This window comes from Watersipora subatra, chromosome 11 (assembly GCF_963576615.1).
Source record: "Watersipora subatra chromosome 11, tzWatSuba1.1, whole genome shotgun sequence".
Lineage (NCBI taxonomy): Eukaryota > Metazoa > Bryozoa > Gymnolaemata > Cheilostomatida > Watersiporidae > Watersipora > Watersipora subatra.
This window is the reverse complement of record NC_088718.1, coordinates 560273-584871: the sequence shown is the minus strand read 5'-3', so window position 1 is coordinate 584871 and position 24599 is coordinate 560273. Positions and strand designations below refer to the sequence as shown.

Below are 24599 nucleotides of genomic sequence, written 5' to 3'. Positions count from 1 at the left end.
TTTAAGCTAGCAATATTTCTGCACTTATAAGTAAAAATCACATCGGATGAGATTTATGCCGAGAAAAGCAAAGCCTTGCAAATGTGGATAGGTTGCTATAAATATATAATATGGATAGGTAGCTTCATGAAGTCTTTTCTAATATTGTGACCTACAATGCGTTTGATAATCTTTATAGATCTATAAAAATCTCAAAGTTAGTCGTTCGGTGTCTGTCTGTCTGTCCGGTGTCTGTCCACCTATAGCGAGTAAAATCTAGGATTGAAAAATGCACTTCGCGCTAGAATCGACCGCACGAAGAATGCAATCACAAGTTTGTAAGCAAGCGTCCTTAACCACAAGGCTAAGATGTTCTCACCATTTCTGTCACTTTTACCATATACTGTATAACCTTCTCATGATTGCAGACGCTAAGTTATTAACTAATACAGTGCACCCACGCGTTACGATGCACCGGGTTACGATGCACCGGGTTACGATGCACCGGGTTACGATGCACCGGGTTACGATGCACCGGGTTACGATGCACCGGGTTACGATGCACCGGGTTACGATGCCCTGTTATAAAATTGTTTCACCTCACTTTATGAAACACAATGTTTTTTCATCCTTGCCATACTAGAGGAATTGTTTTGCCATGCCATATCAACAAACTTTTCTCTCGAAATTAAAATTTGGCAGTCGGTGTACTGATTACGACGAAAATGTTGATACGCTACTTGCCCAAATCTCTCCCACAACATCTAAAAGAGATACACGATGCTCGCTATCTCAGTTCAGCATTATTCGTTATAAGTTATAGTAAAAATAAATTTGAAAACAGATAAGTGATAAAATTTTAATCTATGACAAAGTTCAAGTTTTGTTTAGTAAAATTCATACTAAAACTTAGCTTTAAGTACATGTTTAGTGAGCTAAATTTATTTAAGTTAAATTCAACATTTATGTTATACATCCGTGTCAGAACTCTTTGTGGTACGTACTGCACGTAGTACATTGTAATGTTACATTTCTTGTAGATCATAACCTATAATACACTAAAGTTACCGTAGGTAACTATAGTTACTAAGGTTAACATATTGTTTGGTTGCTAATTTTGAATATGTACAGTACGTATATAAAGTTTTGAGGGTTTTTTTCAGGGGATGTTGGCATTACATAACTGCTATGGGTTTCTATACCAATCCATATGATATTTTCGCATTACGATGCCAACACTGAAACAAATTAAAATCATACAATTGTATACCAAATCATTGTTCCTTGTAGTCGTAGCAAAACAGACTTTATTTAGCCATTACTTGCTAATTATTTTACATTTAAACACCTTTACAGAGTATTATTTTTTCTCTTAATTCATTTCAACAAAACACTCTTTTCATGATAGGTTACATCAAAGTTAAAGTTGTTTGAAAAAGTTTTAAAACCTTTACAGAAGTTTTCTGCTTTTCTTTCAATTTATTTGAACTACACAAAACACTCTTCTCATGATATGAAGCTTGAAAGTTAGAATGGTACCGATTTTTATATGTTAAATAATAATAAATTTTCTGTACAAAGACCTTTTTATTACCCGAGCAACACCAGGCTTTTATCTAGTCTTTGCTGTAACAAGAGCAGTATTCATCTGTTCGTCTGTCCATCTCTCTGTTAGTATGTTAGGAACAAAATTGCTTCGCATGGAGATTGAACCTGGTTTTCTGATCTTGGGAGCTAACCACTATTTTATATTGTTTGTTTTCCCAGCGCCTCGACTAGCTGCAGTGCTATTGCCCATGGGGGCCTCATCATGTCATAACTTAACGAGTAGCAACTAAGCTTTCATTTATTTTGTTTAACTTAATATTATAACCATATCTTCATTTTGCTTAATGCTATATTTCTAATAAGTAATGAAATAAAATACACACAAACTACACCACTTTGTTGCTTTGCCAGTTCACAAATTAATTATGAATATAGTGATTACTCATTACGATCTCCCACGGTGCACGGTATTGACAAGTGTACTGGTGGGTATAAGTTTTGCTAAGCATGCAAACACTCAGTCTCTTTTAACCATCTGGTACACGCCTTTAAAATTGTACAATAAATCTAAAAATAAAAACTAGAATATTCCAGAAGTATTGTTAGTTACTGTAACAATGTGAGAAGAAAAACAGCTTTCTGAGTGGTGCACAGCTGTTCGACAGCGTTAGCGGAATGATTGTTCTTAATTGTTCACACAACTGGCAGCGTATGGTAGGACTTACTTACACTTACCCTTTCTGTAACCAGGCGTTTGAGAGGTCAAACTGGTTCCAAGTTTATAAGTGAATTCAGCTTGGCTCAGACAGAAGCATGAATCTAGGGATCCTAATCTAGAGGCAGGCGCTCTATTGATCTATTGATCAAGTCGTTTAACTGGTCATTTTAGCAATTTACGTGTATATTTACCTGCATACACATATGCGTAACAACAGAAAGTTGAATGTTCTAGTCCCAAAGGTGTGTCTAGTCTCTAAAAAACGATCTACCGGCAAACCTTTTTCCTGTCACAGCAAACTAAACCAAAGGTACCCTGAAACTTGCTGACTAACTGTATTTAAAGCCAACAATGAGAGTTTTAAAAACTAAAATGTATAACGGATTTGCATAATTAATAAAAGTACAACATTACAAACAAACATTCAGCAAGTTTTAATTAAACCAGCAATATTTCAGAAAAAAGGTCTGGAATTCTCTTTTTTTAGCTGATCTGAAATATAGAAAGTCTATTTTTGTTCAATTTTATGGACCCTTCTATGAATAGTTTTATGGGGAGCTGTAAAAGTACAGCCTCAACAAAAATACATCAAATTCAAAAAATTGTACAAAGCAATAATTTGTTGTCTGTGGAGTTTTACAATTAGTTTTTTTCTTATAAGGAAGGCACTTAGCATTTACCAGCTGCATGGACTTGCTCAAAGTATGAAAGAGCATTAAAGGTCATTGACCTTCTGTCATATTTTATTGTCTAATCTTCAGATAATCTTCAGATCTTGTCTGCTGCCTCGACTATAGCTAGAGACATACCAGCGTTGAACTCATACCAAAAGTCAGCAACTATTAGTACGAGTGTTGGTTTTATTACTAATTTGATTTGCATTATGCTTAATAAAAGTTAGTAATATAACAACTTCCAACTTAGCTCTTCTGGTATAGCTGTCATAACAATACTTGAAATTATAAAAAAAAGACTGCAAACCAGGTAAACTGAATCTTTCAAAATGTATAAAATACACAAAGAGTAATTCTACGAGGCACTAGAAGGTCAAAATATGTTAGTGTAGGCAACTAGGTAGTTGGTTAAATAAATTACAAAAAAAATTAAAATGAGATTTAAAAATGTCAAACATTTATCAACTATGGTATAACGTAAACTACAATTTGGGGGGAGTTCTTACTAAATATTTCGATAGTTTTTACAAAATACAATTCAACGTGAACACATGAGAGAAAAAAAAGTGTTGTATAACAATGTAAAATACCATAACTTCTGGCACTCAAAGATGTAATCATTAAATTTTAAGCCAAATAGTTTAGTTTTTGCTGATATAAAGCCTTTGATTGCACCTTTGACAATAAATCACTGTTCAGCTGTTTCACATGCGTGTAAGTTTGCTAGTTAATCATATTCTAGGAATCCCATTGAAAAGGTTTGGACCAGTTTCTACTTCTCAAAAGTTTGTAAATATTTTTCGCTTTTTGGTATGTACTCGTAAGAAAATACCCAGCCTTCTCATCAAACAGTTTTGTGATTTAAACAGGATGAGGGAAGCAGTGTTAGAGCTGCTCTTAAAGAGCTTTTTGATATTTTTTTCAACTCAGATTAGAAAAAAAGGTTTTCTATGCTTCATCTGCTAAAATGAAAAGCTATAAATAAAAAAGAAGACAAGCCTTTAGTCCATAAACACTATTCAGTTTTGACAAGGTCGATGTTTCACTTGGGTATCCATAGTAACTAGTAGTAACCAATAATAATCAATGGTAGTTAATGGTCAGCCAATCAGATTCAAAGAAAGTTTGCAAACTCATCTTGATAAGCTTTCTCTACCTCAAAGTCAATTTGTGGTAGGTTGTGATGATAGCTAAAACATCTGTGGAATGAGGAGTACCTAGTTGACATGTTATATACTTTATGATATTCTGGTTGTGTGTGCAGCAGCTCACAGATCTTGCAATGGACATCCAAGTTTATAAATGCCCCTGTTGTTCCAATAGTGTACCACCTAAAATATATAGCATCACTCTGTGGACTCCATTACAGTACCTGTATCCACTTGTTCTTGCAGTGGCTTGCTATACTTCTCAACGTAGATAGATAGCAGGTAAATCATGAATTAGGTAATGAATGTCTGTAAACAGGAAGTACAAGCGGGTTCATGTGAAATTATATACATGTACATGTATATAAGGAAAAGGTGGAAAAGTTTCCAACTCGCAGATGAGATCAAAATGGGGTAACATGTAAGAACAACTGTTATTCCGCAAGCCATTAGATAATTGAGTGCAATAACACCTACACATCAAATGTAGCTTGCCCAAATATTAGCAACAACCAACACAAGTAAGTTGCAGAAAAGTGTGCTATTGGGAACAGCTAAAATTGTGAGGCGAGTGCTCAAACTCCCAGGTCTCGGTAAGAGGCCCAAGCTTGAGTAGATATTACCTCCCATCTGGTTCAATTGGGATGAGGAAACAATATATATATACATGTATATATATATATATATATATATATATGTATGTGTCATATATATATATATATATATATATATATATATATATATATATATATATATATGTATGTGTCATATATATATATATATATATATATATATATATATATATATATATATATATATATATATATATATATATATATATATATGTATATGTATGTGTCATATATATATGTCATATATAGGCCTATGTATCGTATATGCATATATGTATATATATGCATATACATTTACAAACACACATATATATGTTTGAACCTTATGCAATACAGCTTTTTACACTTGCAAATAGGACAGTTTAAAACAAACTTCATAGAACTTCTTAAAACACAGAAGATTCAAGCAGTAGATAACTCCTCAATATCACAGCAGTAGATAACTCCTCAATACCAAGACAAAGAGACAAGCAGTTTAGCAGCACGCCAAATAATTTCTACTCACTCTCTCCATTTGAAATATTTATTGTACTCTGCCGGATTGTCTATAAGGAATTTGAGATATTCTGCTAGATCTGCATATGAGAAGAAGGCATCTGCATTTATATAGCTTCCTGGAGGAGCATGTTTTTCATATCTGGGAAGTTGTCCTCTCACAATTGGCACCAATCCTGCGGAATCAGATTACCATACCAATATTCAGACTACCGCGCGTTATACGTGCAAAATGTCCGGGTGAAAGGCTTTAATTACAACTTTACAGAGAGCGTCTTCTGAACAGATAAACAGATACAATGGCACACGTTTTTATAGTTCAAGTTTTTAAAATGAAGTTTTCACTTTTGTGTTTAAAAGGAACAAACCAATATGATCTGCAGATTACCAGAATGTTAAATAGAAATACTTATAACTTGTAAAACCACAAAACAACAAGATTGTTGACCGTTGCAGCTGAAGCCACTTCTGTAAAAATTTCAAAGCGTGAAAGATCATGGTGCAATCGCCTTCATTTAATTTGAACAGATTTATGAGTATTGATTGCCTATCGCATGACAAATGAAGGAGAGGGAACTGTAAACATCTCACTATGTATAAAGGCCTACTTGTAGCCGTATCAAGGTTTTATTAAGCAATATTGAGTCAAGGAGCATTTCGAGTGGAGTTGATTGCTAGTCTTGCAGGGAAGGGGCGGCTATAGATATCCAATACTCTGCCATCATAAAGCCATAGATAAGATAGAAGCTAACAAGAGCTTAAGCATGATGACATAAGAACATCCCAAATTACAAACCTTAAAATGTTACTCCATTCAATTTACATGCTTGTTCTATTTTGTTTGACAATTTCAACATTATGCAATCTTAAAAGTTACTAAGATGCTGTAAAGAGCCTCGGCGCCAAATCAACAAAAAACCACTTTCCTGTGTCGAACATAATATATTGTTGGATATATTTACCTGCTAATACAGATACTGTTGGATATATCTACCTGCTATTAGAGGGACTGTTGGATATATCTACCTAATAATAGAGAAACTGCTAGGCATGTCTACCTGCTAATAGCAATGTTATTAGACATATCTACCTGCTAATAGAGAGACTGTTGGATATATCTACCTTCTAATAGAGAGACTGTTGGATATATCTACCTGCTAATAGAGAGACTGTTAGGCATGTCTTTCGGCTAATAGAGATATTATTAGACATATCTAACTGCTAATAGAAGTATTGTTGAATATATCTACCTGCTAAAAGTGTCGTCCAGAACTTTTCCGTAATGTAGTCAACGCAGTCCGAGTTCTCAAAAGCAAGGTAAAAATAATAATCCTTAGCTGCAACAAAAGGTACAGAGTATTGACCCATGTCATCCCTGAGCCTACCCGCAGTTGAATATTGGCTAGGTCATATAATATTCCTTACACAAGCATATTGACAGACAGTGTCAAGATTCTTGCCCTTACTCAAAACCTTTCCTCATGAAAGTGAACCTATTCTAAAAGGTTTAGTCATGTAAACAAACAGATTTTCAGGCAGTTGTTCTTAGCGCGTCGACTTACCCAGCTTTGTTCTAAAATCGACGTTAAGCGGAGGAGATCCTTTTGTAGGCGCTTTCTTACCGCAGTCTCCAAATATATCAACATCTATGTACTTCTTCAAGTCGTCTGCATAAACCTCTCTCCTTGACATAGTATGACATCGACTCACCATCCATACGACTGGTTTCGTTCTGCCAATAATGTAACTACAGTCTCAGTAACATATAATATAATAATATAACTAAAGTTTTATTAATACTACTAGAAACTTGAGGATGAGGAGTTGCTAAGAAAATACAGGAATGAGACAGTAAAATGTCACAACAGAAAATAAAACAGGTTTATAAAATGCAAAAAGAGAAAGAAAGTAGAGAGGAGACAAAAAGAGAGAGTGAGAGATTTGTTGTCACTTTTACCTAAGTGTTTTGCCTCGCACTTATAAAGTGGAAAAGTATCTCCTAATGGGAGGGCGGATTGAAGAGTATATAAGAACAACTGTAACTTCAGTAGTCATTGGAGAGTTTAGTACAATAACACCTGTACATCAAATGTGTCTTGTCCAAATACATGCAACAGTCAACACAAGTCAGTGGCAGAAAAGCACGATTATAAGAATGGCTAAGATCTTATAGCAAATGCTCAAATAATAAATAATAGTCTTAAATGCTCAAATAATACGTCAATTAAGCATGTGCATAAGCTATACCGTACATTACAGTTCATTATAACGCTTTTGATTAATATGCCTTGTATAGCTCACTGGTAGAGTGAGTGGATTGTATAGCTCACTGGTAGAGTGAGTGGATTGTATAGCTCACTGGTAGAGTGAGTGGATTGTATAGCTCACTGGTAGAGTGAGTGGATTGTATAGCTCACTGGTAGAGAGAGTGGATTGTATAGCTCACTGGTAGAGTGAGTGGATTGTATAGCTCACTGGTAGAGTGAGTGGATTGTATAGCTCAGTGGTAGAGTGAGTGGATTGTATAGCTCACTGGTAGAGAGAGTGGATTGTATAGCTCACTGGTAGAGTGAGTGGATTGTATAGCTCACTGGTAGAGTGAGTGGATTATATAGCTCACTGGTAGAGTGAGTGGATTGTATAGCTCACTGGTAGAGTGAGTGGATTGTATAGCTCACTGGTAGAGTGAGTGGATTGTATAGCTCACTGGTAGAGTGAGTGGATTGTATAGCTCACTGGTAGAGTGAGTGGATTGTATAGCTCACTGGTAGAGTGAGTGGATTGTATAGCTCACTGGTAGAGTGAGTGGATTGTATAGCTCACTGGTAGAGTGAGTGGATTATATAGCTCACTGGTAGAGTGAGTGGATTGTATAGCTCACTGGTAGAGTGAGTGGATTGTATAGCTCGCTGGTAGAGTGAGTGGATTGTATAGCTCACTGGTAGAGTGAGTGGATTGTATAGCTCACTGGTAGAGTGAGTGGATTGTATAGCTCACTGGTAGAGTGAGTGGATTGTATAGCTCAGTGGTAGAGTGAGTGGATTGTATAGCTCACTGGTAGAGTGAGTGCATTGTATAGCTCACTGGTAGAGTGAGTGGATTGTATAGCTCACTGGTAGAGTGAGTGGATTGTATAGCTCACTAGTAGAGTGAGTGGATTGTATAGCTCACTGGTAGAGTGAGTGGATTGTATAGCTCACTGGTAGAGTGAGTGGATTGTATAGCTCACTGGTAGAGTGAGTGGATTGTATAGCTCACTGGTAGAGTGAGTGGATTGTATAGCTCACTGGTAGAGTGAGTGGATTGTATAGGGGGTTAGGGGAGTGGATTGTAAATTTGCAATTGCAATCTCTGTGAGTTCAAATCCATCAAAATGTGGAATTGTAAATTCAAAGATTTTCATAGCTACTAGAGATACACAGTCACATGTACACAAACTTTGAGAAATATATGTTCATTCTAAATGCATATATATATTTATATGGTTCCAGAATATCAACCATTTAGAAACCTATGCTCATAAGTGCTGATTAAATACTTTTTAATACTCAGTCAGCTATGGTTAAGGTTATAGGTTATTGCCAAGGTTATTACAATTATGTCAGAAAATTTATCTGCTACTTGTGCTAAATATGAGATAAAGAAACTGAGAAAGCACTCACTTTGCAACTGTTCCTACAAGATTTGTACATGTCTGGAATTTTGAATTTAAAGCCACCATAAGAAAGAAATGACCAGCAAATTTGCTTCACATAAAGTATCGAATTTCCTCTGAGTGTAAAGAAAGAATTGACCCATTATTCTAGTACAGCAATAGCTCTTTTGTACAGCGCTAGATTACGTGAATGATAAATAAACACCAAACCGATCAACTGTAATGTAACTTAAGATGTTTGTTGGTACAGCTCTCAGATTGTAGTCAGTGTTTGGTTATGAAAAATAATAGTTTCGTGTGGCAAGGTGTTCATGAGCAGCCTTAAACTGATGTCGTGTAGAAGATTATGTAAGAATAGTCTTGCAATGTCAAATATTTCTTTTAAAGAAATGGGCCAAAACATCATGCACTGTATTGATAGAATCACAAACCTCGAGTCGAGTGTTTTGAAAACACTGAACTGGCATTTGATGAGAAGTATCAAAACAATTTACGTCATCAATATCAGTTTTCAATCGTAAAATTGATAGCACGTCCTTGACACTTGAACTGTTGTACAGACAATCGATAGCGATATGCATTAACTAAGATTTTTGTATGGTAATCTGCCACATCTGTTAAGATGTCATAAACACCACCTCCTCATCAAAATAACTTGGCCTGAATGTTTACATTTCAAAACTCGCCGAATCAGTGTGAAGTATGATTGGGTAGATCTGAATCTAAGTTAGTTATTACTTTGCTGCTAGTAACTAGTCAACTACAACAGAATTTATGTGAAATGCCTATAGAAGCTTCTAGAAACACCACAAATACAAAACAACATCTTTTTTAAACACTAACAGTAATACACTGACTTTGAACTAGGCAATGCTGAAGACATTCACTGTGTTTGCATGCTTCAAATGGGTTTGGAGTTGCTTCCACTATGAATCATAAATTAAAACATCATAGAAACACTCTCTGCTGATGGATTTAAATTAATATTACTCGACTACGGTTTTGTCAGTAAACGCAAAAAAGTGTCAGCTTTGCGATCAGGCATTCTGGTTAAGTTAGTGCAACTAGTTGACTACAGGCATGAATTGAAAAGTGACCTTGACCCAAAAGTAAGTCTACTTGAACAAGTTTTGATTTGAGGAACACATTGTGAATCTTGGAAAGATCTATATAGTGCAACTCCGAATTGCTGAAACGTTAGGGTGTTAATTCGTCGGTAGAGGGCACTCTGAAGCCCTTCAAAACATGGAAACACTGATTATACCGTAACTGGCTTACCGATTTTTATTGTTTGGTAGATAGTTTTTTAAAGCTGTTTTTCTTTTGTAGTAGAAGCCATACGGCAGCGAGATGTCAGCATCCTCTTCGTAAGTTGCTGTCACATTGAACAATCCATCTAGCTTTGCCATTTTTCCTTCTGTAACCAAAAGGTTTCAAGCACTGATTATTCATGCTTAGAAACTTCTGCACACATGGTACAGGTTGTTCCCAGTTCCACTGATAACCTACACATCAAGTCCTGTTCGAGGGTCACTATGACCACCCCCTACCTAGTGTCAGTGAGCGTCTGTTTAATGCTTCCCTTGTGCTCATCACCTAAATTCACTAAGATATTTGAAGCGAGTGATAGTCCAATAGGAAATCTTAAATTAGTTGAGAACTGTCTTAACTCTTAAGCGAATAGAAATCAAAGGCTAGAGTTACTTCTGAATTACAAAATATGCCTTTTGGCAAAGGCATATTTTGAAAACTTACTTTTCATTCAATGAACTGACAGTAATATTGATAATTATTATTGCTAGTCATTATTGTCAGTTATTATTGTCAGTTACGATTGCCAGTTATTATTGCCAGCTATTATTGCCAATTAGGATTGCCAGTTATTTGTTTCAGTTACGAATGTCAGCTATTATTGCCAGTTACGATTGCCAGTTATTATTGCCAATTAGGATTGCCAGTTATTATTACCAGTTACGAATGTCAGTTACGATTGCCAGTTATTATTACCAGTTGTGATTGCCAGTTATTATTGTCAGTTAGGATTGTTAGTTACGATTGCCAGTTATTATTGCCAGCTACGATTGCCAGTTATTATTGCCAGTTACGATTATCAGTTACAATTGCTAGTTACGATTGCCAGCTACGATTGCTAGTTAAGCTTGTCAATTACAATTGCAACTTGTAATTGGCATTTCCAATCAATATGTCAGATTTACATAAATACAGAAAAGCTGTAAAATAGAAAGATTTTCTATTTGCTCTGGAAATTTAGCTCTGGCGTGTGACAGCAGCGATGGCAGTCCAAGGTCATATGACATCGGAATCATTGAGTGCGCCAGCTTCATCTTTTGTTGGTAAAAGCACTCAAAGGCATTGTTTGTGAGGCTATTGCAATGGGAGCCTACGTGTATACCTTAAATATATTGATAGGTGGATAGGTTTATCATGCGGTCACTGGGTTTCTTGAAAAGAAAACCAGCCAACCTCTGCGTCCATCGGCAGGTCAGTGCTGAATGAAAATCTCATTCAGCTACAAGTTCAAGCAAATCAGATCTTCAACTTTAACAATTGAAGTTGAAGGTAGCCATGCTCTTTGTTTAAACAATCGCTACGGTGACAGACAAACAGACAGACATATTATCGGCATTAGACTGTTAATCTGTTGCTACAACTTTAAATTATAGTGAAAGTATAACAGAACTCTTGCCAGTACAAAGTACGACTTTGGTAAATTTTGCAGACAGGAGGTTAAAACATGATTTCTGAATCATAATCATCTCTACTTACATGATTAACACAGCCTTACATTAATGGGTGGTTAGTTACCTCTGATCCTCTACTTACATGTACATACCGAAGTGTGCCAATGTCAAGGATAAATAAGTAACTGCGCACAGTGTATCAGCTGTCTATTTTAGAGGATGAGAATAATTCATTCAAATAAATAGAATGAATCTCATCGACAAGTATTCATGACATGGTCGGAGCTCAGCTATCTATGTACTTGTGTATTCACCTTCCTGAAGAAGAATAAGTCAATTTAAATCTCTAAAGACGAATAAATCAATTTAACCTTTGCTAAGGAACAATTGGCTTTCCTTCCCGATAAAGTATAAGCCAACTTTTGGGCACAGACTGACACACAGAAGCATTGTGAAAAGGCATTATTTTACTCATCTTTGGTGTACCACGAAGCATTATCTAATAGAAATCATGGCTACACATTACTCATGAATTTGTCTCAGATGGTTAGGATGTGACTCATCCGGTTGATATGTTCTGCTACCCTTGCGTTAGTACCACTACAGCTAGTCAATTCTATACCGAAGCTAGACAAAGTCAAGCTAGGTATATCTGAATATGCTATCACGCATTAGGGTCAGGTAAAGGTTTATAGAAGGTAGGCGTTTGGAGGAACCTAGTCTATTACTAGATAAGTATACTTGAATAAATATATGAACAATTCAGGTCTAAACAAAAACTAACAAATATATTTTAGTTTTGCTTTAGGTATGAAATTTAGAGCATTAATGAAATCCTTCTGTAAAATGCACTGGCATTTCGTGTGGTGGGGCTAAACATAAAATAGCCGAATATCTATTTGTTGCTCCCACTCTACACTAAGAAGGCTTAACTGATATGGGACACTGGATAAACAGAACAAAGCTCCTTAAACTATGTCATCAACCTCTTCAGTTTTGATCAGCCGTTTTACACTCTAGTTTTTTAATTCAGTCACATATCTTGCCCCTGAGTACAATTCTCAACATGTACTAATCATAGACATTACGCCTACTTTTCAATATGATATCATATGACAAAGTCGTTACTAGGCAATCTTTCCTTGCCTTCTCTGTATTTATGTCATTCATTTCATATGATTTATGCGTGGTCATTGATAAGAATTATAGATCACAGTCAGTAAAGTTAGAGACTAGTCTACTAGGTGCTGAAAAACTAAATAGATATTCTACAAGTAAAAAGATTCATAAGCAAACTCCATGCATAGGCTACTTATATGTATGTGAGTTTACTGTATATAAGTGCATTGATGCAGATATTCACTGTTATATCATGTATGCATATGTACGGATACCAAAAAACACTGAAACTAACTATATGTATGCAGGCTTAAAGTGTAACTAGTTCTTCATATGTAGATACATATCTATCCATAAATATGTATCTGTATGTAAAAATGTATCTGTATGCAGAAATGTATCTGTATGTAGATATGTATCTGTATGTAGATATTTTTTTGTATGTAGATATGTATCTGTATGCAGAAATGTATCCGTATGTAGATATGTATCTATATGCAGATTTGTATCCGTATGCAGAAATGCATCTGTATGTAGATATGTATCTCTATGTAGATATTTATCTGTATGTAGATATGTATTTGTATGTAGAGATTTATCTGTGTGTAGATATTTATCTGTATGTAGATATGTGTCTGTATGTAGATATGTATCTGTATGTAGACGTGTATCTGTGCGTTTGTTTGTAGATATGTACCTTTATGTTGTTTTGAGTACACAACTGCACAACTAGCATTCAGCGTGCGCTTGTTTTCACTGTCCGTGCCTTAGCTACATTTCTGATAAATAACACTTCACTAATAATACTTTTATTTAGGTCTCTAATATAACAGTTGTAAGTCACACTTTTCTCATCATATCCGCATGTCTTCAACAGTAATTGTTACTTTCTATTCTGGTTGAGCAAAAAAATGAAAAAACTATTTTATACCTAACTAACTAAACTAAACTAAACTAACTAACATGCATTCCCAATTCAACGTAGGCGAAATTCGCTAGTGTGTGTTATACTTGAATAAATACAATAGTCCACATGGCTGTTTTGAGTAATATCTATTTACATACAGCAATACTTTATTCTTTTCTTTAATTCTACTTTTTTCCAAATACTAACAGAGTGGTTGATACTTTATCATGGCTCTTCTACTGACACGCTGAAGGTTATTACACTCTACTTACATGTATTTGATGGTAACTGCGTGTAACCTACATGCAGTTACCAGAGCTGAGGCTTCAGATTCTAACAAAAACATTACGTAGCCTTCATTCTAGCGCGTATAAATATCGGCAGAGGCTACACTCACTCATACAGGCCTTTAGAACAAGATACCATGGTGAGTCACCTTTTAATTCAATATGCATGCCATTGGCAATATTTCCAAAAGAATTTCATCAACACATATTTTGCTACGCCCATTTCTCTTTTACTGCTCTTTACTCTCTCCTGTCTCATGTATCAAAACTAACAAGGAATGTACTTCGCATCTATTGTGGTCAGAGTCTACTATTTATGTATTTTCCAGCTCAAGGACATGTTTTAAATTCTTTTCTATTTGACAAATATTTGCTTACTGATGCAGTGAACAGATTTTCAAAAGGGAATTCATGAAATTATAACTTGAGTAAATTTGAGACAATCTAAATGTTTTTCATAGAACAAACCAGTGATGACTCTATGACATCAACTTTGAAAATACTTCCTATGATGCTTCGAGGATGTTGTTCACCGGGTGTGGCAAGCACTTGATATATAGTTAGATGTGTGTTCGCAGCTAAGTTAGCTATTGGCCAACTTTAACTACAGAAAGTAAAAAGCACAAAGCCAGGCCTCGAAGCTGTTTCAAAGTTTTGGTTAGAATATGCAGTAGTCCAACTACTTGGCAGTAGTCCAACTACTTGGCAGTAGTCCAACTACTTGGCAGTAGTCCAACTACTTGGCAGTAGTCCAACTACTTGGCAGTAGTCCAACTACTTGGCAAGTGAGAATAAAAAACATCTTCAGAGATTTCGAACTTGTTTTTATATCTAACCTACTGAATGCCCAACGTTGCACAGGTAATAAAACAACAGCCAAATAACAGTGGCAGATAATGGAGTTACCATTGGCCAGGGTTGGCTAGGTTTAAACCAATGGTCCAAGCCGAGTGGTTTAAACCCGGTTTAAACCAGTCCGAAAAAACCGGTTTTTATGGTTTTTTTTTCGGTTTTTTCATTATTTTTTGTGAAAAACAATATTTTAAGCTTCTAGTGGTTCATGTGCAGTAGAAATGCAATTATATGTAATTATCAGCTGGGGAAGTTTATTTAGGACACAGCAGTAAATTGATGGCAGAGTTCAAGTTGAAACTAATGGACATGAAATCCTAGCACAACAATGAATTAGTGAATTTCATTCTCAACTGCTTTTATCAAGTGATATGATGATCTCTTTACTGATGAAATATAAAAACCATGTGAAATATACTAATCCAATCATCATCTCTAATAATGAATGAATACTTTCTCAAGTCTAGCCAGTGAGAAAGGATTACTTATAATTAGAAATTAAAACAATAAAATCCTTTTGGGCAAAAGCTTCAAGTTTGCAAACTGATATTTTATTTATTGGGCACAAGGCAAAGTAAACGTAATAGGTGTGCTGTCGTAACGCGAGGTCATGCAGATAGGCTTAAAGCTCACATAGCAAAATGTCAAGCTGAAAACACCAATTTAGGCAGTGATGCTAATATTCAAGTGATAGAAGTTGAGACATCTGCCACTGCTCCAAACACTAGCAATGCATCTGCATTATGCTCTGCTCTACACTACCACACGACTAATCACTGGGATTAAAGTTTCTACTTATACATAGAGCTGTATGTAAAATATTCACTTTATGTGATAAGATTTCTGCTCTGTATTTCATCGATCATGTTTGATTTAGACTCATTCTGAAATTTCCATACGTTTTATCTCTTTTTTCCCTATAACAACTCCCACAGTACTATCTTTAACAGATGATTCCACATATGTATGTTCAATACTCAATCATGCAGCTATAGTAAGTGATGTTAATTAGACTTAAAATTGTAAAAACCTTGGTAAAATAATAAAAACCATAAAAACGGGTTTAAACCATAAAAACCGGTTTAAACCATAAAAACTGGTTTAAACCAATAAAACCTTGTTTTTTCGTTTTTTTTTTATAAAAACCATGGTTTTTTCCAACCCTGCTATTGGCTAAGTTTTTCCATGTCTTATCAAATTAGCAAATTGACTAATTTGAGTAACTTTAGCTCGAGCACGATTAAAATATTGTATCACAAGTAGACTGTGTGGCTTGATGGGTAAGATTGCCAGCCTGCTGAACTTGAGGTACCAAGTTCAAATTCAGTGCGAAGCATATTTTTAATCGCCATGACTTTATTGCTATAACTGGACAGACGACATACAAGTGCTGAGATGTATATATATATATATATATATATATATAAATTATATATATATCACACTAGAGACAAAAATCTATCACACTAGAGGCGATCCTAGATGCAGACTGTGCAAAGATGCGCCTGAGATCATCCAACACATCATCAGTGGATGCAAGCAGCTAGCAGGTAACGCATACACTGAGCGGCATAATCATGTTGCAGGTGTTGTGTATAGAAGTCTATGTGATGAATATGGTCTTAATAAACCACAACACTGGTGGGAAGCTCCTGGTAAGGTCAATGAAAATGACCGCGCTACGATTCTCTGGGACTTCTACATCCGGACTGACAAGCATGTCCTAGCAAACCAACCAGATATAGTGGTGGTGGACAAGGAGAACAAGAGAGCTACTATTATAGATATAGCAGTACCCAATGACTACAATATGGCCAGCAAAGAAAAAGAGAAGGTAGAGAAATATCTCCCTCTTGGAGAAGAGATTGAAAAATGCTGGGATGTAAGAACAACTGTAATTCCAGTAGTCATTGGGGCACTGGGCGCAATAACACCGGCGCATAAAATGTGGCTTGCCCAGATACCAACAACAATCAACACAGGTGAGTTGCAGAAAAGTGCGCTAATGGGAACAGCTAAGATCTTGAGGCGAGTGCTCAAACTCCCAGGTTTCTGGTAGGAGACCCGAGTTAGAGCAAAAAATACCACCCATACGGGTTAACCGGGTGAGGAAACAATTTATATATATATATATATACATATTTATTTATTTATTATTACTTTACAAGTTTTTCATTGTAATTCTTTTTATGCAGAAGGACAGCAGTAATAGGTGATTGATGAGGCAGCTTTAAACACCACCGATGATTCCCAAGGAAGTTTGCAAAGCCCTTAGTCAACGCCTCTGTCAACGCATGCATGGATTAACTCGAGTGAACTCAAGATATCGGCAGCCTAAAGAGAGTTCATTATGGCAGTTCCTTTGAGTTTGTCTAAATACTTCAAGTGTAGCGTTGGCTCTTAACTCAAATTCACCAGCAGTCCCATACTGCGCATTGTCAGCAACAAATCAGTTTGCGTATGATTTCATTTAAACAAAAGCCTGCTCAAGACGATTTACTAATGCATCTGGGAGTGCGTCAGGTTCCGTCAGGTTCCGCACAAAATACACTGAAGGTCAGCCAAACTAAGGTGTGGTATCGTTTATCTGAAGTGTTGTGTTTAACTAGTGATTCTCCATGCCCCTGAGTTGTTGCTCTTGAGTTTACTCCGGAGTGGCCTTGAATCAGTATAAAACTTGTCTACCTACTCTCCTACACAGATTGTTCGCTAAAAATAAACTTTCACACGCATCAACTTCGTCGAAGGCTGCATCGAAATTATAAAAACAGAGAAAGTATAAGACAGCTACTAGTTGACAGGCTGCGCTCTCGTATATGCTCCACAAACACAAAACAATAGTAATTTGAAATACGATGATGAAATGTTAATCAAGAGAGACCTAACAGTTTGTCAGTCTAGTAAAATGATATTTACATCTATTAGATAAAATTGCCATAAAATAATTTCTTATTTCAAGCCTCGTTTTGTTACCCTATACACTGGAGGCTATTAAAGATTTTCGTGGCTTTGTTCTTGATCGGACATGCACAATAGACAAGCACAATAGATGATAGCAAAGCCAAAAATGTCTTTCACATGTCTAGCGTATAAAATAGTGTTACCACTCTGATCATAGAAAGTTTATCACTATAAATTTGATAAAGCAGTGGTCGAAAACCTTTTTGACTGAGAGAGCGAAAATAACCACATGTTTCAAAATTTAATTCTAGGAGAGCCATATGCATATTTTTAATCTCAAAACTATAAGATATACATGTAAAATTTAAAATAAGACATAAAATTTCTAAAAGGTACCAAACAATTCGATATCACAAATAAATGATTCACGATATACTGAGATATTTCTATGCAGAAATTTAAAATGTTTTGTTAATATATTTTGTGTATTTGAACTTAAAAAGAAACTTTTTTGTATTTGTAATAATTAGAAACATTTATTTCATTAATGCCCGTGTGCGTTGAAGACCATCTGATGAGTTTATTATAAGACTAGAAGGCCAGGGCATTTTAGTTCCAGTATCACTCACTCTGAAAATTACCAGGTTATATCATTTATACAATTGGTGATATATTTACTTTCAAATGGTGACGATTTACAAATCATTTACCTTAAAAATCATCACCAAACATTTAAACCACCATATCGTGAAGCTTGGTAGAAAACATAGCTGTTAAAATACGCCAATCCATACACCTAACATCACTCTAAAAGGAATGCTACCACATAACCAATCAAGCAATTTTACTAGAATAAAAACTTGCTGGTGGAGTAACTATAAAGATTTCCATTTTTGGAGAGGAGGCAGGATATTTCTCGCTTACAAACTAAAGCTTTCACGCTTAAAGAAACACATGCCACTGTCTGCACTTAGTCTCTCAGAAATATTGTGAGGACATGCATTCCTCTTCTTAATATCATACCACATTTATATTCGACAATGGCAAAAATAAAAATATTGTATTCTATATGAGTAAAATAAGTAAAACAAAAATATGTATTTACTGTAGAAAGAGCGGTGTCTGTTTGCCTGGCATTTGTCTGAAGCCAGGGTTAGAGGCTCGGGTATAAGATTGCTTTCAACGACACACCCACTCATGACTCTCAGCTTGGGAGACAGTCTAACCCCTGCACCAAATGATCGCCTGCAGGTGTTTCTGTATAATTGCGCAGATAGTCAGTCTTTGTGCTTTATCAGCACATCTGACTATCTCTCACTGCACACGGGATTGTCAGGGCACGAGTGTATAATAATAGAGATACCCCTATAATAGAGATACCCCTATATATCGTTTTCGCTTTTGAGTGCGGCAAGCAAGAAAACGATATTTTAATGCTACGGAACTCTTGTACGGAATTTGAAGATTGGTACCGAATTGTCACATTACGTTATATGGATACGTTGTACAAAGCAAAAACTTTACATAAATTATTTACGTTACGTAGAATTTACGTTATAGGAGGGTTTACTGTATCAATATATATATATCCGTATATACAGACGGTTCCCTACTTACGAACATTCGAGTTATGAACAACTGTACATACGAACAGGTCACTACTCAGAAGCACCACCCAGCATCCACCTTTCTCTGTCCAGTTCGTTGCAGTGCATAAGTGCGTGAACGTATCTCCAGTGCGCAAAGAACTTTTTTTATTTTTACTGTACGTATTGTAAAGGGATTTGCCGGCCTTTACCTGGCACGATCTAGACTACTAAATAAAGAGAAGAGAGTGCGTGTGGTTTCATTCAGCTTTTTATTAGCGAAATTTCCCCAGCTGAGGAGCGTACGGCTATCTGCTCTGCTCAACTAAGTAAGCGCGCTCCTTTATATACAATAATATCAACCGTTCCGGCTAACGGTAAGAACACTGGTAAAAGGTGAATAAGTAGGACCGCTCGTGCTTTGGTATGACAACAATATAAGTGACGATAAGTGATAGTGTTATGACGGAATATCAGATATAACAATAGCATAACGAGTGAAACAACGATATAATAAAAGGACAACACATACAAACTAAGACAACAACGATAAGTGATAGTATAACGATTAAAACAACAATATAATAAAAAGGACAAGACATTAATAAGGCAAGACAGTAAATAAGAAATACAGTGTCATGGCTCGGCGTCCACCGGCGTATCTCAATTTTATTAAAAAAATTTTTCCGTATAAACCAATGCAGGTTACTTATACAAGCCTTAAACATACTTATATAAACCTTCAATATACTTATATAGGCCTTGAACATAAATTATAATACAAAATATAGCACTGAAGCAACTTACGAACAAATTCACCTTACGAACAATCGTTCGGAACGTAACTCGTTTGTAGGCTGAGAACCGTCTGTATTAATATATATCAGGTTTCTAACCACTACCTCCAAAATAGGAAGGGCCTCAACTCTACGATATTTACTGTAGCGGCTCAGAACAAATCATTTGATACCAGTGTAATTTTAAATTTGTAAATATGCCGTATTTATTTTATATTCTGTCAAACCAAGCACTTACAACTGATAAAGTTATGATTGTCACAACACCATTGTTCCATATGCAGTATGAAGGTAACAACTACCTCTGCAAGTCTTACAGAGCATCCTCCAGCTAGTTTTATAGTAGATAATATTTTTTTAGACTGACGCTCGGTTTATAGCAATCGAGGAACTGTTATCTAACCTTCATTCAGTAAAATTTGAGTATGACAGCCACACATCAATGACTTTGATTGGATGACCGCCACACATCAATGACTTTGATTGGATGACCGCCACACATCAATGACTTTGGTTGGATGACAGCCACAGATGAATGATTTTGATTGGCTAATAGTTTCTGGCACATGCTGATTACTAGGGCAAACTTTATATTGACCTCAAAATCAGAAAAATTGACCTTATTGTTTTGGGGAATTGACTTTATTGACTTTAAATTTAAAATGCATAGTTTTCTAATTAATTAACAAATCGAGCTGTCCAAGTGTAGTTTGAAAACATAACATTAATACATGTAGCTACATATTGGATGCATTGCATGCTGCTGGTAAGAACTTTTGCGTTGACTGGTTTGGCTGTTCCACTTGTTTCTTGTGCTTGGCAGTTTTCTGATGGCTTTCCACAAAAAATCGTTTAGGAGAGTTTACTACACAACTGCAAAGTTTACAATACAGATCATTGCCTGGTGTCTTGGTAAACTTGGTAGGAAACTCTCTTATAATCTGAAGAACCTTCCCAGGAGCTGATTGCTTAGCTTTTGGCATCTTTGCTAGTGTAAAACTGACTGCATACTAGTCATATAATTGGGCATGCTATAAATACAACCAGTGGCTTGAGCAGATGTCATCATGTCATGCTGACTCATCCTATACAAGCTTGAGAATAAACCAAAAGTAAAAAACCTACCAAATTTCCATTAGGAAAGGGAAATACCCAAATACCTTAATAAGGGAAATTCTGAATTCCCAGTATGCATAAAGAGGGAAAATTGACCTCAAACATAAAAATTGACCTAAAAGATAAAAACTGACAATTTATTGACCTTATAACTTGGCTATTAATGTACCTAGGGCGTTCATATGTGGTATTTTTGTGTTTTAAAGTGATCCCAACATGTAAAAAAAAATTGACTTTATTGACAAAAGTTTGCCCTACTGATTACCCTTTGAAGGTTCGTGTCAAATTTATCAGACAGAAAACTTTGCAACTTGCTCATCTTCAAGTTAGACATTGTGTGAATAAAACTGACCTCTAAAGGGATATCTCTCTAGACTATTATTAACCAACATTGAGGTCAATCACAGCCTGCGAGAGAGTTGTTAGAAAACCATTGAGCAACTCACGGGTGCCTACAAACTTGAAAAGGAGGCATTTATGAAAGGAATTTTAGCTTAACAATACAGAGTACCTCCAGCTCACGTACAAACATTACGTAGGCCTACACTCAGTAATCCAGGAACTATGCTGAAATATCAGACAGCCTCTGTAGTGTGGTTGTAGCATAGCAGTCTTTATAATAAGTTGCACAAATCTGCAATAGCAAGAGAGCACGATTCTCCACTTCAACACAAGTTAAAATTTAAAAAAACTATAGTTGACTAGATGAGCCGATTCAGCAATATTTCAAATGAGTGACAGATGAGCAATGGGAATAATTGATCATTCCAGTTTGCTCTGACAGAGTAAAAGACAATTGAAGACGTTGTAAGCTAGGCGCAGGATTAAAAGTTTAGGCTTATATTTAGCTGCAGTCTACCGTAGTACCAAGAGCTACTAGACGCTAACTTGTCAACGCTGGCTACTTGAAACCTTTATGGCGCTCTCACCTTTCCCATCTCTAAAGAGGATAGATATTGTTGAATGCTACAATGGAGTTAGTTGAATAGAAGATACTAGCGGCAGCTAGTATTTTTAGCTCAATAGCTGACAATGAACTCGATTCTTCATATTGGTTTGGAGTTTTCTTTTATCAATTGCTTTTTGCTATTATTCTGAGTCTGGGAGGAATGCAAGTAAGATTTGTCCATTGAAAGAAATGGCCTCTCTACAGTGTCTCTAGCAAAGCCATACTAGAACCTCAACTAACCCATAAAGAAGTCAAAAAATTCTTCTTAAAAACAATGACTATGTATCATCAACCCTTTGAAATGCTGCAAAAATCGATTTTCATAGTAAAATAAAAAATGATAATAATGATAGCGCTTGAATGAAATAATTGCAAGTTGACTCGGTGACTTTGAACAAAAAGTGCAGCTAGTTTATATTTCTGTCGACATTTGCTGCCAATAAGCATGTAATTAGGCCAGCACTTACTCGAGGTTTCCTCGTGTAAGTGACTTACATGTACACCTACCAGTCCAGAGTTACCAAGGACTCATATGCCATTTATTACAAAGTTTACCTAGCATTAACAGGTACCAACTGTCCACTTAGCAAATGAATTATTTAAGACAACTGCACGCATTGATAAGGAAGTAATAATTTGTATAGAGTATAGAAAAAATTGACGTCTCCAATGACACGAGTAAATTATCTGTAAGACTGAAAGAAGCTGGTTTGATATTGAGTAAACAAGTAAAGACACCTGCAGACACCTATCACCTAGTTAGTGTCATCTTTCTAACTGATGTTTCTCTAGAAATAGTGGAACCCAGACAAAGGAAGGCCAACAGAACGCAAGTTGACTCAGTTCACTTACCTCGAAACCGTATCGGTGGCTCTAAGTTCATTGCTATCCATTTCTGTTGAGGGTTCCGATAGGTTGGTACATCTGTTAACTGGAAATCGTTTGGAAAGATGTGAAATAAAACAGCATCAGCACTTTCTACTGCTGATTTTTCGATTGTCCACTCGCACTCTTTGTAAATAGGACAAGACGCGAAGCCAGTATGGCTGCTCAAAGGTTTATGGTTATGGTATAACAGAAAGTCTCTGTCAAACAGCTTAGTCCAAGCTAGAATTTTCTTCACTTTTCTTTGCGGTGGTGCGGGAGCAGCTGATGTGTATTGGCGACGTACGTTCTTCTCTGTATTGGCAAGAATCTCTTCCTTTGTTAAGTATTCAGGGAGAATGATGAAGAAGTAGAGCAGACTAAGAAAGCAGGCGCAGACGAGAATCTTCTGCATGAATCTACCGTGGAGTGACTGGCCTGGCACCATGGCTACCCTCCTGCAAATGCGCATGGTCTGACTGATGAGATCTAGCGAGGTGAAACGTAGTGAAATAAGACGATACACGCTTGGCGTGGCTACTGTCTAATACACTGCGCAAGCGACTACGATTACGAATACGCGCTCATGGTTATTATGCTGGTCAACTGCACCTAATGTTCATCTATTCAACCAAACATGAACAGCCTTTATGAAAACTCATTGTGTCGATATAGTGAAATGTTGCATAACATTGAGGTAGTAAAAGCGCTTAGAAAAGCATAAAGGCATGGTAAAATATTGATGGGCAAGGTTGGCTGCACCTGATACCATTTGCTATTCTTTTGATACCTTAAGAAATATTATACCAACTAAGTCAAGGTAGTTGAATTATATTTTACCTGCGTGTATACTGTTACATGTGCTACAGTGTTTAACTGTATCTTACATTTGAATACAATGTTACATATGATACAGAGTTCAACTGTATCTTACATATTTGTACAATGCTACATACGCTACAGAGTTCAACTGTATCGTACCAATGTGTACAATGTTACATACGCTACAGAGTTCAACTGTATCTTACATATTTGTACAATGTTACATACGCTACACATTTCAACTGTATCTTACCAATGTGTACAATGTTCCATATGCTACAGTGTTATATTGTTTGTTAGAGTAAAAATTATGGCAAGCCCGTTCTAAGAGTCGTTAGGCAACTTACCAGCTAAGAGGACAAACTTTTATGTTAATAGAAAAAATATCAAACGCTTTCGCAATTAGCTTATTTCGTTAGGAAGTAACTTAGAAGTCGTGCATTTGTTTCTGATATATTTGACTGTTTATTTGATAGAGTATAATATTTCTCTACCGGCCTATTGTACTATTCAATGGGTCGACAGCGTGACTGTTCAAAGAGAAACAAATGAACGCAAACAACGATATGTCAAAGGAACTCCACCTTCCATTGATCACTGCCTCCACTGATAGCTTATCTATTAGAAGTAAAAACAAGCTTGTCTCAATTTCTCATTTTTTGTAATAGCCACAGCTTGGCTTGCTACTTCCTGTATGGCTATGATATAACCATTTGATTCGTGTGCCACAGATGCGTTAGATTAAAATAGAGCATAAACCCTAAAGCGCAGGGCTTTTCAAAACCCTACAACGAATGTTTCACAATCCAGAAAATATACTGGCAACTTTAAAGAAATCTTTCACAAAG

General features: G+C 36.0%; 1 protein-coding gene across 1 annotated transcript; it reads right to left on the bottom strand.

Moving 5' to 3' along the window:
- Positions 1-3036: 3036 nt before the first annotated feature.
- Positions 3037-23369, bottom strand: LOC137408485 (alpha-(1,3)-fucosyltransferase C-like). The gene is made up of 6 exons (XM_068095029.1): positions 22918-23369; positions 10128-10266; positions 6757-6926; positions 6445-6531; positions 5205-5370; positions 3037-4250 (listed from the first exon to the last, which is right to left on the bottom strand). The coding sequence occupies exons 1-6, from the start codon at positions 23342-23344 to the stop codon at positions 4034-4036; spliced, it is 1206 nt and encodes a 401-aa protein (XP_067951130.1). The 5' UTR covers positions 23345-23369; the 3' UTR covers positions 3037-4033.
- Positions 23370-24599: the final 1230 nt, after the last annotated feature.

Excerpts from the sequence above, each read along its gene's own strand:
- LOC137408485 (XM_068095029.1), bottom strand. The coding sequence starts at position 23,344 with ATGCAGAAGATTCTCGTCTGCGCCTGCTTTCTTAGTCTGCTCTACTTC. Across the intron at positions 6,927-10,127 it reads CTACCAAACAATAAAAATCG|AACGAAACCAGTCGTATGGA; the intron begins GTAAGCCAGTTA and ends CATTATTGGCAG. Across the intron at positions 6,532-6,756 it reads CGATTTTAGAACAAAGCTGG|CTAAGGATTATTATTTTTAC; the intron begins GTAAGTCGACGC and ends CTTTTGTTGCAG.